General features: G+C 43.6%; 1 protein-coding gene across 2 annotated transcripts in view; it reads right to left on the bottom strand.

Moving 5' to 3' along the window:
* The window catches only part of ABCC5 (ATP binding cassette subfamily C member 5), an 88,856-nt gene that overhangs the window by 43,666 nt on the left and 29,736 nt on the right, over positions 1-15,454 (bottom strand). Inside the window, exons 6-11 of one of the 2 annotated variants that reach the window (XM_022570960.3) lie at positions 11,000-11,233; positions 10,676-10,849; positions 9,919-10,066; positions 7,168-7,316; positions 6,653-6,760; positions 2,100-2,456 (exon numbers count right to left, since the gene is read on the bottom strand). In XM_022570960.3, coding sequence (XP_022426668.1) covers positions 2,100-2,456; positions 6,653-6,760; positions 7,168-7,316; positions 9,919-10,066; positions 10,676-10,849; positions 11,000-11,233 — 1,170 coding nt within the window. The other variant, XM_022570973.2, reaches the window with a different exon arrangement.

The following is a 15,454-nucleotide window of genomic DNA, read 5'->3' as shown; positions in this document are numbered from 1 at the left end:
CCGTGTGCCGCAACTACTGAAGCCCGTGAGCCTAGAGCCCATGCTCTGCAACGAGAAGCCACCATAATGAGAAGCCCGTGCACCGCAACGAAGAGTAGCCCCCGCTCGCCACAACTAGAGAAAGCCCTTGTGCAGCAACAAAGACCCAACACAGGCAAAAATTTAAAAATTAATTTAAAAAAAAGTTAATTGGAGCTATAAAAACTGACTTGTGTGCCCGCCAGGGATGAACCATGCTAGTTGTTGCAGGTGGTCTCATAGAGGACCGTCTCCCCCAGCTCTTATCTATAGCTTCCAAGAGCTGGGAGCTTTTTGTTTTCCCTTTAGTCCAGCTCTGGATCTGTGTAACAGGCCTCACACCGCATTAGTACCCCCTAAGCCCACTTCCAATTAAGTAGATGAACATTCCTTACCACCTCCATTACCACCACCCTTGGTCCAGAAAACTCTTATGTTTTTCCTTGGTTCTTCTCACTTCCCTCCTTGTTTCCCTACATACTCTTCTGAATCCAGAAGCTAGAATGATTCTCTTCATACATAAGTCAGATCACGTCACTCTTCTCCTCCAAACCCCCTAACAGCTTCTCTATCCATTCAGAGTAAAGCGGAAATCATTCCAGGAGGCTCTGGCACCCCAAGCCTCTCTGCCCTCACCACCCTCCCCTCTCTCCCATGCTCAGTCTGCTCTTGTGACAGGCACACTGCACACTCGGGGCCTTTGTGCTTCTGTTCCCTCTGCCTGAATGCTCTTCTTCCTCCACGTATCCATATGGCTCGCTCCTTCAAGGCTTTGCTCAAATACAGGCATACCTTGGACATATTGTGGGTCTGCTTCCAGACCACCGCAGTAAAGCAAATATCGCAATGAAGCGAGTCACACAAATGTTTTGGTTTCCCGGTGTATATATAAGTTATGTTTACGCTATACTTTAGTCTACTAAACGTGCAATTACATTATGTCTAAGAAAAACAATGTAAATACCAATTTAAAAACACTTTATTACTAAAAAATGCTAACCATCATCTGAGTCTTCAATGAGGCATAATCTTTTTGCTGGTGGAGGGTTTGAAATATTTTGAGAATTACCAAAACGTGACAGCGACATGAAGTAAGCAAATGCTGACGGAAAAATGCCTCCAGGCTTGCTTGATGCAGGGTTGCCAGAAGCCTTCGATTTGTAACAAATGCATTATGCCTGTTATTACTTTTTTTTTTCTGTTTTTGGCTGGGCCGCATGGCAGGTGGGATATTAGTTTAAGTGAGGCCTTCCCTTAAGAGGCCTATTTAAATTGACCACACCTGCTACCCCCACCCCGCCCCAGCAAGCACTCTATTCCCTTTCTTCTTAGCCCTTTTACTTGTTTACCATCTATCTTTGCTCAGAAGAAGGTAAACTCCAGGAGGGCAGGGATTTGGGCCTATTTGGTTTTTCACTGCTCTATCCACAACTCTGTAACAGTGCCTGGCAGGGAGTTGGCACTCAAAAATGGAATGAGTAGATATATATACACCTGGGACCCTCTGGCTGCCGCAGCCCTCAACATGGCGCTGGCTCCCAGTCATGTTCTGTATTTTAAAAGCCTTGACCCTGAAGTGTCTATGGCAGCCACTCTCTATAGGAGGACCTGTGGGAGACTCTAGTCCTGTGTTACCTGGGCCGTGACATCATATACCATAACGATCCTTTCCTTACATTAAAAAATAAAGTTACAATAGAATTGCTGAGCACAGCATCACTGAGAGTACCTATTATATGTCAGGTTCCGTGCTATGCACAGCCCAGTGCTAATAAGAAGCTCACACAGAGCTACAATAACTAGAAATCATTATTACCGCTCACATACAACTAAATCAAATCTATTCAGGGCAAAATTGTGGAAAACCTGCTCAAATGCTTCATTTCCTTGCTTATAAAATGAGTATCTCATGAGAGCAGTTGTTATTCATTTCTATCATTAAATGCCTAAATATCCCTTCTAGAGGTGGAACTGGCCAGATTTGCTCTTTAGTTCAAAACCACTCCCAGAGAGAAAGCCCTTTGCTAAAAGGACTGGCAGCTGCCTACCCCTGCCAGGATAGACACCTGGTAGATGGTTACCTCTTCAATTTCCAAGTCGATGTTGTACAGCGTCCTCTGCAGGCGGAGGTTCCCCAGGTGGGTGTGCTTGCCCTCTTCCTCCTCAGGACTGGGCCGCTCGTCACTGTCCAGGAGGAGGTGGCCCTTCTGCTCTGCCAGCACCGCCTGATGCTCAGTGGGCTGCAGCTGCCTCACCTTCTCTTTCTTGCCCCTGGCAGCCCTCTTGTCTTTTTTCGTTTTGGGGGTCAGCTTGGGTGAGTTCTGGAGACTGGAGTGGGAGGAGTCCCATGCCAAGGTGGCATTTTTCATCTCTATCGTGATGTGAGGGCTGGCTGGTTTTTTCTGTATCATGTGAACCTCTTCCATTAGAAACAAACTCTGATAGGAGTTGTGAGAGAGGTGCAAAGATGAGACACTGGATCAAGACCAGGGAGACAAGCCTAGGGCGTACACTCACGAAGCAAAACACATCAGGCTATACAGTGGAAGGAAGCTGAAGGGCAAAAGGTAGCTCATTAGTGTAGCCCAGCCTCAGGCCCACGGAGAGGTCACGGGAGTGTGGGGACACCCTCGGGATGGACAGGGGCCTACTTAACTGGCCCAACACTCGACGCTACCAGTTACATGCTAAACTACTCTTTCCTTCTCCACCGGTCTAATGTGGGCCAAGGGCTATTTAACTGACTGGTCTGCAGCCCCTGTTCTCACTCATGAGTCGCTGAGTAGCAGGTAGTAAAATGCAAGCAGGGAAACCAAAGGGCGGCCACGCTGCTCCCCTGCCCAGACCCTCATCACTCTGTCTGCCTTCCAGACCACTCCTGCAGAACCCCCAAGCCTAGGCACTTCCCTCGTGCACATGTCGGGGGGAGAGGCAGCGCTGAGATTGTGACCAGGCCTAGCTCGCTCCGGTTAGAAAGGAGTACCTAAGGTTTTATTGACGGCGGAGTACATCTTCTCGCCAACAAGTTCTCATGTTTTCCAAGTCCTGCCTCGGAACTTGTGAGAATTCAGACAAAGGGCTTGCGTGGAAGGGAAGGGTATCTCCCTCAGAAACATCCTTGGGAAGAAAGAAAGACTCTTCCCTCCCACTCATTCCCCAAGTCCCACTGAGGTATATCAGGGGAAGAGAAATGGAATGCTTGAAAAGCTAAATGTCTCTGAAATTAGATCTGAAACAGTGACCTTAAAACCTCTGCCCAGGACCAACATGTGCCCATGACTTTGAACCCACTTCGGACACCTCCCTTAACCCAGTGATCTTCCCTATAGGGTGCTATCCCGGTTGGATTCCCAGTATGATTAAAATTTTTTTTAAACGTTAGAAAGTCTTTAGAGAAAAGATGGCTTTTAATGGCAGGACTCTTTGCTTAGTTACCGAGAACCCCTAACTATTTTAAAGTTTGCAGGTGCTATTAAATGTACCATATAATCCCCTTGCCTAAGAGCAAAGCTCTTTCTCCTAAATCCTAAACTCTTAAGCTTGCTCTTTGCATCCCTAAATTGCCACGTCTCCTATCCATTCCCAATCCCTGATCTTCCCAGAAATGTCATGTTTCTAAATCTCCTAGATAATCTTCACTCTTGGTCAACCTTTAAAAAAAGTAGTTTTTTTTTTTAAAGTTCAGTTTTCTGAAGAGAGCCATTGGTTTCATTTGCTCAGAGCCTTCCTAAGAGACTGGGCTGAGAATAACATGCCAAATATTCTGCCCACCTTCACAGAGTGAAGCCATATGCTGACAGAATTCCCATCATTTCTCTCTCCTAAAGAGTTACTAAATGGGTCTTGTAGGCCTCATGCACTATAAAAACTATGCTAGTGCCTCTGGCTTGCACAGCTCGTCCACACTTTCCCTTCCCACAGGCTCCCTGCAGCCCCGCACTCCTCCCAGAAGGATTTCAGCTTCAGGTCGCTCTGCCTGGACATGCTGAGGCACACAAGCGCCCCACACACCTAAATTTATATCTACTTGGATTTGCACCTGCCAGGACAACAGAATCTTAGAGATACATAAACCATAAACCTCAACTTTACATCGAAACACTACTCTTACTCACTGAAGCAATCAAACCAGAATGTATCTTTTGAGCAGAAGAGGAGACTACTCATAGGGTTGCCAGATAAAATACAGGATGCCTAGTTAAATTTTGATTCCAGATAAATAATGAATAGTCTTTTAGTAGAAGTACGTCTCATGCAGTTATTGACTGGGTGGCCTGTGGTTTTATTTGCTAAACCTGGCAACACTATACTGGTGACTGTCTTATCAGAAAAGTTATAACGTGGCTTCTCACTGCCTTTCTAAAGTTATCATCCTCCCAGAAGTGGAGGCGGGGGGGAAGGAGGAGATTTGCCAAGAGGAATTAGCTAGAATGAGACTCATTCTCATGAGGCATACAACAGAGCTGGGGGTGATTTTGCTTCTATTATTAACTCTGAAGCTTCCTGGATAGAGGAAGGATCTGTAGCGTGAAAAGCCACCTGCTAAAACAGGTTCTCACTAGTAAGTGAGAAGAAGAGAGCTCTCGAGAAATAAGGGGGTTGGGGTGGTGTGTGAACAAATCTGTACTATAAATTCCTATTCCTTCGTCCAAAATGCCACCAAAGCCATTCACTAAAAAGGACAGAGAAACAAATAGGGGGACAAATTTATGCTCAAAACATCTGCCTTAGGGGTGGACATTCTGCTTATCACAGATAATTTCAACTGATCTATCTTCAAGTTCACAGACTTCCTTTGTCACCTGTATTCTGCTACTAAGTCCATCCAATATATTTTCAATTTTTGATTAATATATTTTCTTAGCTTAAAATTTTTTTATTTGGTTATTTTCTATATCTTCTATTTCTCTGCTGAGACTTTCTACCTTTTCATTTCTAAGGTCTTTTTCTGATAATTCCAACATTTGGGTCATCTCAGTATCTAGACTTTCTTTGTATGCAGAGTAATGTTGGATTGTATCCTGGGCATTTTGAATATTATATTATGAGACTCTAGGTCTTGGTTAAATCCTATATAAAATGTTGTGTTTTTCTTTTAGGAGGAAATTGATCCATTTAGGATGAGCTCTGGTCTGCTTCCTGTGGGCTGTTAAAAACAAGACAACAGGCCCCAAATGGAGTCACTTATGCTAAGCCCCATGTCACCAAACTGAGACTTAACTATAGTTTCAGCTCTCCCAGAAAGGGAATATTAAACAAGTCAATCAGGAATCACCTGATCAGCACTAGTTAGGTAACCTGCCTGATAGACCCCTGCCATCCCCTAAAGGAAGGTAACCTTGTAATAACCAATGCGATTTTCTGCCTAGAATAACTTCCTTGTTCCTGCTCCCTTCTACCTATAAAAGTCTTTCATCTTGTACAGCTCCTCGGAGCTCCTTCTAGTTGCTAGATTGGATGTTGCCCAATTCATGAATCACTGAATAGAGCCAATAAGATTTTTTAAATTTACAAAAAAAAATCTGCGTTCTTCAAAACTAGATATTGTGCGTTCTGCAAAATAAGGCTCTGATTACAATTAGACCATTTCTTTTCACGTGGCTCTGGATCTTGGCCTTCTAGTAGCCAGGCTGGGGTGAGGGAGGGCTTGGGGCTAGGGTCGGGGGGCACACTCTTGAGGACTAGCTTTCTTGACCAAACAAAATTCACCTGGTTAACTATAAACAAGTAAAATATAAATAAATCTTGGGAAGCTATTCTCCATGCTTCTTAAGAGGAAAACCCAATTTGTTTTCTCCTGAACACCTAAGGTGATGATATTAATCCCTCAAACACCTGAGCTTCAAGCCTTCAAGGTACTGACCTTGCTTTTGTATTGCTCTCAGCAGCCAAGAAGAATTAGCAGGAGCTACTCTCTGCAGTGGCTTTGTCAAGAGAGTCCAGCCACACAGGTGCTGGACATTTTATTTTTTTTTTAAGTATTAGCCACTTTCAAATATCTATCTCCCTCCACCCTCCCAAATATATCTACCTCTTGTATCATGTATTTGTATTATTCTGAAGGCACAAAAAACACAGTCAAGGCACAATCAACTAACCACCTGCAAGGAAAAAAAAAACCCTGATACGTACTTAACTGCAGTTCTCAGTATGATCTAGTCTTATGACTATTCCCATGTCACTGCATTACCTGTATCATGAGTGGCAACCACAGGGCAGGCAAAAGAATCAAAAAGAGCTTATTCCCGACAGTATTTTGGTAGAGGTAGATGCAGATCAAGGTGAGAAAAAGTTGACAGCCTCCTGATAATTCTAATTGCCTAGGTTTGAATCACTTAAAGACCCAGTAAATTATAACATATATCCATGTTAGGTCCAGGCAGAAGGGACTAGCTCTGAAGGGGAACACTGAAATTCTGGAAGCCCAGAACTAGGCTGTCTACAAAAGGTAAAAATTCATATTTCTTTGACAAGGTCCCCTGAGCCTCCTCCACTGCCCCCTTTCTTACCAACTTGCCGAAAGGCTAAAGGTGAAAAGAGCCAAGTGCAGCCAGCCCATGTGGCCCATTGGAACAAAGGTAGCAGTTAGTTTTGCCACAGCTCCTGACACGGAGGAGGGAAGGGAGCCACTTACCTTAAATCTGTCGACAGCAACGGACGCTTCTGAGAGGGACTTTACTGAGAACGGTGTAACTTTCAAAGCAAAAGTCATGGAATTGAAGACAGTCACCACTGTGAAAGCCTGAAAATAGGAAAAGAGAAGAAACTGAGCCTGATGAGGCTATGCGACTAAAGTAACACGACGTCATCAATTTCCTTTCAGGTTGAAGCAGGGCTGTAACTGGACTGTCAGATGTTGGTAAGAGTCAGATATATTTCAGATATATATTTTTTAAGGTAGAGTTTTTGAGACCTCTAATTAAAATTCTCAGTGAACCTGAATCAAACAACGACCTGTATTTTCAGAATTAAACCCAAAGTTGTAAAACAACCCGTACACTTATTTGTGCACTGCGGCTAAATCCCCACTCTTCCACTTCTCAGATTAACCGCATGAATGAAAGAAATCCAAATCTAGTAACCGGAGGGCCAGAGCATCTCTATATGTGGTATTTCTAAAACGTCCCCAAGCCCTGAGGGCTCACTGACCTGTGCTGCTGTCAGATCAAAGCCAAGGGTCATGTGAACAGAGAAGGTCACAACACTGGCGATCACCATCACAATGGGAGCCACACCGACGGTGATGCTCTGAAAGTACCCGGCTTTTTCCAACATCCGACGTTCCTCCTCTCGGATTTCTAAGAATAAAAAGCAAGCCAGTTTCTAAAAAGCAAGTCGAAAGAAACCATGGGATATTGCTCCTCTGTCACCAAACAAGACTTGGTAGGTCTTCAGCCACCATGGGTTTTAAAACGACCCTGTAACATTTACGATGCAAAAAACTAGGTCAATATGGCCATCAATTGCAATCACAAAAGCTGGCACACAAGCTTGAGGTTTGAAATGCATCAAGTCACAGGAATGAATCTAACAGAAAACGGTCACTACTTCTCAGTACAATGGTCATCTTCTGCCTTAGTCTAATTCTTTTTGCAAATTTCTTTTGTTTAGAAGGAATGAACACATGAGTCATATCTGCTAGTGGCAGTTTTGTTTGCTTCCCTGGTTGTTTATTTCTAGGTTAAGTACTTATAAGAAAGACTATACAACCATAATGGAGAATTAAAAAGGAACTAAGATTTACTAGGGTGCCTACTGTATGTATGTTGGTGCTAGAATAGAGGCTTTCGCACAAAAAGCAGTAAGGGTGATCGGAAGAAGATGAATGAAATACAATTTTTGTAAGCAGAATGATCTTTCTTAAATATTTATAAAACTGACAACCTTATTATCAGAGCAACCATGGAGTACAAAAGACCAGGGAGTAAGAAGTATGACAATAAAGCGGTGAGGTATTTTCAAAAAATTTTCAAACATGAAAGTAATTTTTCTGGGAGACTATGGACTGACCTTTAAAGGTATTACCACTATCCCAAACACTGGGAAATATATGGAGAGCCAGCTCTCAAGTCATAGTTTTAAAAAATTCAACTCATTGCTTTAACATGTAACATAACTTGCCCAAGTCTATAATGAGCAAGAATGCTCTTTTCAAGCTAAAACACACAGGTAAAGGTAAGAAAGTCAGGGGCTGAAGGATGACTGGAGTCACAGAAAGAAGATTATAAAACTGAGAAAATTAGAATCTGAGAGCCGGAAGGGACTATCATTGGTGACCCTGCCAACAGGCTTGGCAGATGTCCTGTTAGCACCCAATCGTTCCATTCTATTGGCAACAAACTCACTACTTAAAGAAGGAGCCTAATCCACTGCTGGATGCTTCTGACCACTCATAATTAAAGTTTATGAAGTGGACACAATGTTCCTGAAGGTTTAGTCAACAAACCAAGCAGTGAAAATAAAACACCTTCCTTGATCTGAACACTGTATTTCTATTCAACCCAAAATTGCACCAACTTTTAAACTTATTTTTACTTTTTTATTTTTTGGCCACGCCACGCAGCATGTGGGATCTTAGTTCCCTGACCAGGAACGGAACCCACGCCCCCTGCGGTGGAAGCGCAAAGTCTTAACCACTAGACCGCAGGGAAGTCCCCTGCACCAACTTTTTAACTGGATCATATTCAGGTTAGCTCACTGTGAGATTATGGTCAATGAACAGCCATATCTTTTATATTTAAATTAAATTTAAATGTAACTATGTCTTCTCATTTGAACTCTAAAGTGCCTTTAAATATTTATTTATTTATTTATTTATTTATTTATTTATTTATGGCTGTGTTGGGTCTTCGTTGCTGCGCTAGGGCTTTCTCTAGTTGCAGCAGCGAGCGGGGGCTGCTCTTTGTTGTGGTGCGCGGGCTTCTCATTGCGGTGGCTTCTCTTGTTGCAGAGCACGGGTTCTAGCCGTGTGGGCTTCAGTAGTTGTGGCACACAGGCTCAGTAGTTGTGACTTGTGGGTTCTAGAGTGCAGGCTCAGTAGTTGTGGTGCACGGGCTTAGTTGCTCCATGGCATGTGGGATCTTCCCGGACCAGAGCTTGAACCCGTGTCCCGTGCATTGGCAGGAGGATTCTTAACCACTGTGCCACCAGGGAAGTCCCATAAAGTGCCTTTAAATATATTTTTCTTAAATTCACCTTTTTTAGGGCCCAAGACTTCAACTTTTGTTGAGATCTTTTGGAATGCCCAGCTAATGTGCTAATTATTCCTCCAAACTTTGTGGCATTTACATACGACATGTTTATGTCTGCAATGAATTTACGGATCAGGATCGGGGCAGGCACTGAGAACCTTGTGACTCAACACAAATCAATTATTTGAAAAGAAACCAAATTAAAAAACCCCTGTGAGTGAGTGGCAGAGCAAGGCCCAGAGTCCAGCTGTCCTGACCTCCAGCCTAGCCCTTCTCCCAGCACTACCCCCAGGGTCTCACACCCACCTACCCGCAGTGCGCATGCACACACAGAGTGGTGGGGGCAGAAGTGGAGCTCTCAGCCGCCACTAGATACTGTTTTCTGTGATGCCCTCACAGCCAGACCAGAAAATTACGGGCTGGATGAGAGTATAGATAGGGGGCTTTGAAACTGAATGAATTACTCATAACCAGCTGAGTTATCTTGGGAAAAATAACAATTTTCTCAGGTCTCAATTTCCTCATTTGTGAGATGAGGTTATGGGTGCCAGTCTCTAAGATCCCTATCAACATAAAGCTCATAGGCTAGTATTAAGAACATAAGGTATTATGATCCTATGACATTAGGATTCCCAGTAGCTAATGTGCTCAGGAAGCACAGAAGCCAACATCCTTCTACCATTTACACATATGAAGTCTTTAAACTCACTTTGTACACTCTGAGAGAATGCTTTGACCCAGGCATACATTTTAATAAATTTAATGTAGGTAAGGACTTCATTCATCTTCTGGACACGGTCATCTGTGATGGTCACACATTTTCTCCTGAAATATGCAGTGATCCGTGATACAAACATCTGAAAGGAAAAGCGATGTCATGCCAAATCAGAGCTTATTCAGAGTTAGAACCGTCTAGTCTCTCTGGGAGATAAATCCGCTTAAGGTTATTATAAATAAAGTGAGCATCCCGTAGTTGTACTGCTTTTTAATAAAAGTGGTCTATTAAATGATAATCAAATAGTATTTGACTCTTATCCTTTGGAAGAGAGTTAAGACAAGTAAATATTTGTCCTCAGAGTAATCACAGATAGCTATGCTACCAAAGGGAAGCGGGAGAGCCATATCAGTTAGCATCACCTTGAGGTGGCGTGACTCAACCTCTCCTGTGCTACCTGGGGGAAGCAGGGTTCACCTGATGACCTCCTTCACTCACACTCCCTTTTTAAATCTCACTTAGGAGCTACTGCCTTTATTCAAGTGACATGTGACGTCCTCTGAAGTCAAAATGCTGCCTGTATGGACTGAACACTGTCTAGCTCTTTCCAGACATTTCCAAACCAGGTACCTGCTTAAAGGAAATTTCCAATCAAGGATGTGATACCTCGGTGGTGCCTACTATATACAGCCCAGTGGAAGTAACTCATCTGAAGAGAAGCTGCCAAAATACGGTAAGGAAGCTTACTCACCATTGCAGGATAAAAGAGGATAAAAACAGCTGATCCCAGGAAGCCTGTTGGTCCCAGAATAATTACATTATAAATCATGCCCAAGATGGCAATAACAGGTCCTCCAGCCAACAAGCTGCCAACGGCAGCTGCCTCGAACATCCTCTGTCCGTCGTTGGAGCACAGGTTGATGAGCTACGAGACACAAAGAGCAGTGAGTGGACACTGCGAGGACGCAGGCACTGCCTCAGGAGGAAGAGGAAGGACAGAACGGGGACCCAAGGGATGGAAAAAGCTCAGGTTGGGAGCTTTCTCTCTGCCCTGAAGCAAACACCCCTCGCTCACCTCACCCACGGACTTCTCCTTAATGTTCTTCAGCTTAAGGATCTTCTTAAACGCCATGGTCAGGATGGCCCCCCGCAAGCGGACCCCAGTTCGGTAATTCAATGCCCACGTCAGTGCAAGCGACCAAGAACGCACGATTTCTGTCAGGAGGAGGCCCAGGACTAACAGCAAGCTGTACTGGAGGTTAGACTCTGTGTCCTGGGTATACTCCAGGAGGTGTTTCACCACGAAGGCCTACAGGGAGAAACACACACCACCGTCAGCTTCTCCACGGCACTCACACGCCACGCCACAGTTTTATGTTAAGTTAGAAAGAGGAGGCAGCTCCACTGTACAGTGATAAGTGCCTAAGCAGAGAAAGGCCTTCTCGGAGGACCAACTGTTGCCGACGGCCCACCTGCAGCTATTTACGCAGAGCAATTTGCAGGAGGTAGGTCTAATTTGAAACTTTCTTCCTTCAGGACACCACCAAAACCCATACTCTTTCTAATGTAACATAAACCTGTCCATGAGCTGAAATTCATTCTCAACACACGGTCATTAAAAAGTATATATTTGACCTTATTTCCAGTATCTCCACACAATGATACATTTCTTTACATGAAATTAAGACCCTTTTTTTTTTTTTTTTTGGATCGTTTCAAACGTGCTTATTTGATAAAAAGGAACAGTGTACCTACAGTTGGACTGGGGAAGAGTGAGAAGTGCATTTGCAAAACATTCCTGAAAATAAACATCGGCAGTTTAATAGTACAGAAGAGAGCAAACAAAGCTGACTAGTCAAACTCCAGAGACCCTCCCAAGGGCCCTCCCACACTCCCCGCACCCTCCCAAAAACAAAAACATGTTACCTCAGGTAGCACATGTCTAACACCACCTGCAGGGAGGGAAGGCAGCAGCCCCCAAGAACCACCGAGTGCCACCTCCAGCTCTGAGGTCCTGCAACGCCGGAGCACACACTCACACGAGGCACATTCAGCAACAGGATTAAATACCAGGAAGTGGGAGGTAATGTACTTTTATTGAAAATGAAAAAAATAAAAAGTACCATCTTCAAAGAGCATCTCACAGACACTGTACAACAGGAGGAGCATTGCGGTAACATACATGGGAACATACAGAGTCGAGTTATACAGGGCTAGCCAGCCAACAGGTCTGGCCTCGACTGTTGTTTTAACTACACACAGTGGAAATTACAGCATAGAACCAATATCTGTTTCCAGAGTCCGGAGTAGCGCATCAAGCTGACAGCACTTAATCGGTTAGGGCTCCTGAAGTTGCAGTTAGCCTGCAATAGAGGAGATTCTCCAGGAATAAAGACCTTGCTGCTAAGGAAAGAGAATTAAAAAAACAAAAAACAAAACTGAAAACTCCCCAAAGAGTTGACTCTGCTTAAAATCACTGGTGCTATTGGTTCACTAGGCTGTGAGGAATGACCTCTGCTCTGGAGGGAATACAAAAATCTAGGCCTCAAGGAAAAACGGGTGGCATCCTTCAGAGTCTTTTCGAGTCCTTGCAGCTAAAGTTGATCTTGCCAAAAATGAAACAAAACAAACCACAACAAAAGAAAGCCAAATCAATCCCCCTCCCCGAAGGAAGAAAATAAAATTAAGGAGAAACCCATTCACCCATCTACACCGATCCTTATAGCAAAGGGTACTGTAGCTGGAAACCAGCGCTTGAATGACAGACAAAAATGGAGGCCAGAAGCAATTGTCCTGAAGCAGCTAACGCTGAATTCCAGAACCCAGACTCTCTCTGGGTAAATCGGTATTTCTTGTTTTTCCTGAGAGGAAATTAATATCAGATGTCGACTAGATCCTAAGAGATTCCCACCAATCAGATTTATGTCAAGTCTCAGTAAATAACCTGATCAAATAAATAGGAGATTTCAGATTCCAAGAACTATTGTATCCCATCTCTCCCCTCCCTCAGATTTTTAGGTTTTATATCCATTGCTTGGGTCACCACTGCATACAGCTGGGTTGTTGGTTTACTAGCAAGAAGATTGGCTTCTTTTCCAGTATGCAATCCAAAATGTGGAACTGAGTCACTGAGTGGCAGGGTCAAAACCCCATTTTCCTCACGTGAAGCAACTCAGTAAGATGGCGGTGCAGTAAAGCATTTTCTCACACACCTCGGCACTGACGGAGCAGTCTCCAAAGGAAGGCGTGAAAGGACAGCAGGTTGTAGTTTGGGGTTCCTTCCTTCCCATACCTTTATTGTGCCATTTTTCAGCACCAGGTAATAGCATTAGTACCTCCCAGAGAGGAGGAGCAGAGGGAAGGTGAAAGACAAAATGAATGCTTACACTATGCAAAACTTTCAAAGGGGAGGGAAAAGAGGAAACAGCAGATTAAAGAATTTCCAACACATAGGGGGTTTTTAAAAAACAATTACATTTCAAACCATTTTGTATGGAACAAAGAAAAAAAAAGGTTTTCATGAAAAATCTAACCAAAATTTCGTTTTAAAAGGTTACAAATTAATCATTTAAATTTAAACAAACTGGGAGAAAACTCGAGACTGTCAGCATAGTTGTCTGGCTGTGGAAAGCATTCCCAGTGAATAAACATTACCTTACCTGAACTCTTGGCGAGAGATTCTGCCCAGCTTGACTCTCTCATTCTGACCGCAGAATACAGCCATCCTGAAAATTCTAAAGAACAGCTTCTGTCACTGGTTCCACTACAGAGACACTCCCCCCAAATCCAGATCCTGACAGCATCAAGCAAGCTGCAGCTGGAGAGAGGTTGGAAGGGTGGGAAACTTACCTCTCTAGAGGCTTTTCACTGTCCTTTCCCCAAAAGGCCCATGAGCAGAGTTAGCATTCACCAAGAGATAGCACTGCAGGAGGGAGCCGTCTCTTGCAGATCTACAGGGCGGATGCTAATTCTTTACACACAAATCATAGGTCAGGCCTGGTCTTTTAAAACTGTTTTAATCCAAGAAGGCCACAAATCACCTCTGCAAGTTTAGCAATTTGGTCACTCATCGTAGGTCAGGACCATACCCTTAGGGATTCTGGCTCTCCATTAACACTATGGTGACCCTTGGACACCGTGCGCAGAGCACTGGTCCACTGGCATCACTGAAACCTTAGATCGTCTTGATCATTAATGTCCAGCCCCAGCTGGCCAGCACTTAAAAAACAAAACAAAACACAGTCACTTGATTGTGTTTTATTTGCTCTGCATATGGCTACCAAGGTTCAGTGAGACCTGAGGGGAGAGTAAAAAAAATATATGGTATCTGGGGAGTCAGGTCTTACGTAGATTTCTGTAAGAACAGGCTAAGCCAGTTTGAAAGCCTTGCCATATTAGAAAATGTGCAAAAATCTAAAATGGATGTTCTTCCAGAGGATTTAAATCCACAGATGGAAGGTATGCTCATTGCTAATACTAATCTCAAACCCGATCCTTCAAATTTCCAATTAAAAAGAAATTTGTCAGAATCAGAGCTCCAAAAAAGAAGTTTTCATTGCTTACAATTTGAAATCTTTTTTTATTAATTAGAGACACTGCGGATGGGACCATTGCTTTCTTGATTGTTCTAGGGGAAAATCTCCCAAAGTAACACAGGCCTTAAGGTGCTCTTCTTCAAGAGGGTGGAGAAAAGGAAAAGCTGTTGCTGTTTTCCTATTAAAGGAAGGCTCTCAGCTTTCCCTGGCATCTAGAAGAGTTTACTAGAGATTAGCATTCCAGTGCGCTGTGCCTTAAAAGAGAGATAAAGGAATAGGCAGATGCTCAAGTGAGTGGCTGTAAGGCCCCCCAAGCCGAACAAGCATAAGAAACTTTTTTTCCCAAGTAAAAAATTAAAGTCCCAACAATCTATGGAATTTGGGGTGGGGGGAGGTGGGAGGAGCCAATTAAATTCTTGCGTTGGCCGAATGGAATCAAGGAAGCCTGTATACCGTGCTACCCAGCTGCAAGAATTCTTCCAAAGATCAGAGCAGCCACCAGCCCTGTAGTGAAACAATGACAGAAGCTCTTCTTGGGGGAAGCTGGTCCTATGAAAACGTTTGCCATTTTGGTCAGTGACATGATATTCAGTTACATGGTCCCTCTTACTTAAAACTTATACAAAAGTATGTTAGTTGCTCAATTAATAAGAAACCCAATACCAGAAAAGTAGTGTTCTCTGCTCCAGAAAAGAGATCAAAACTTTTAAAAGGCATCAGACATTAAAAACAAAAACAAACGAACAAGCAAACAAACATAACAGGAAAACTGCAAATTAGTTTTACCTAATCACCATGCACCTTAGGCCCATACTTACCAAAACCATGAACCTCCAGCTTACCCACACACGGAAAACGCACAGAATAAGGAGTACTACGGCTCCGATGCCTCAAGGCAAATATGTAGAGAATAGATTTAATCAAAGTCTCAAGTGTAAGGCAGCACAGCAGGTGTAAGAAACAGGTGTCCAGGAAACAGCGTGACCGTCACTCTT

This window comes from Delphinapterus leucas, chromosome 4 (genome assembly GCF_059928025.1).
Source record: "Delphinapterus leucas isolate spDelLeu-1000000601 "Yukka" chromosome 4, BTC_Dleu_Yukka2, whole genome shotgun sequence".
Taxonomy (NCBI): Eukaryota; Metazoa; Chordata; class Mammalia; order Artiodactyla; family Monodontidae; genus Delphinapterus; species Delphinapterus leucas.
Note: the sequence above shows the minus strand (reverse complement) of the source record. Positions and strands in the feature narration are given on the sequence as shown.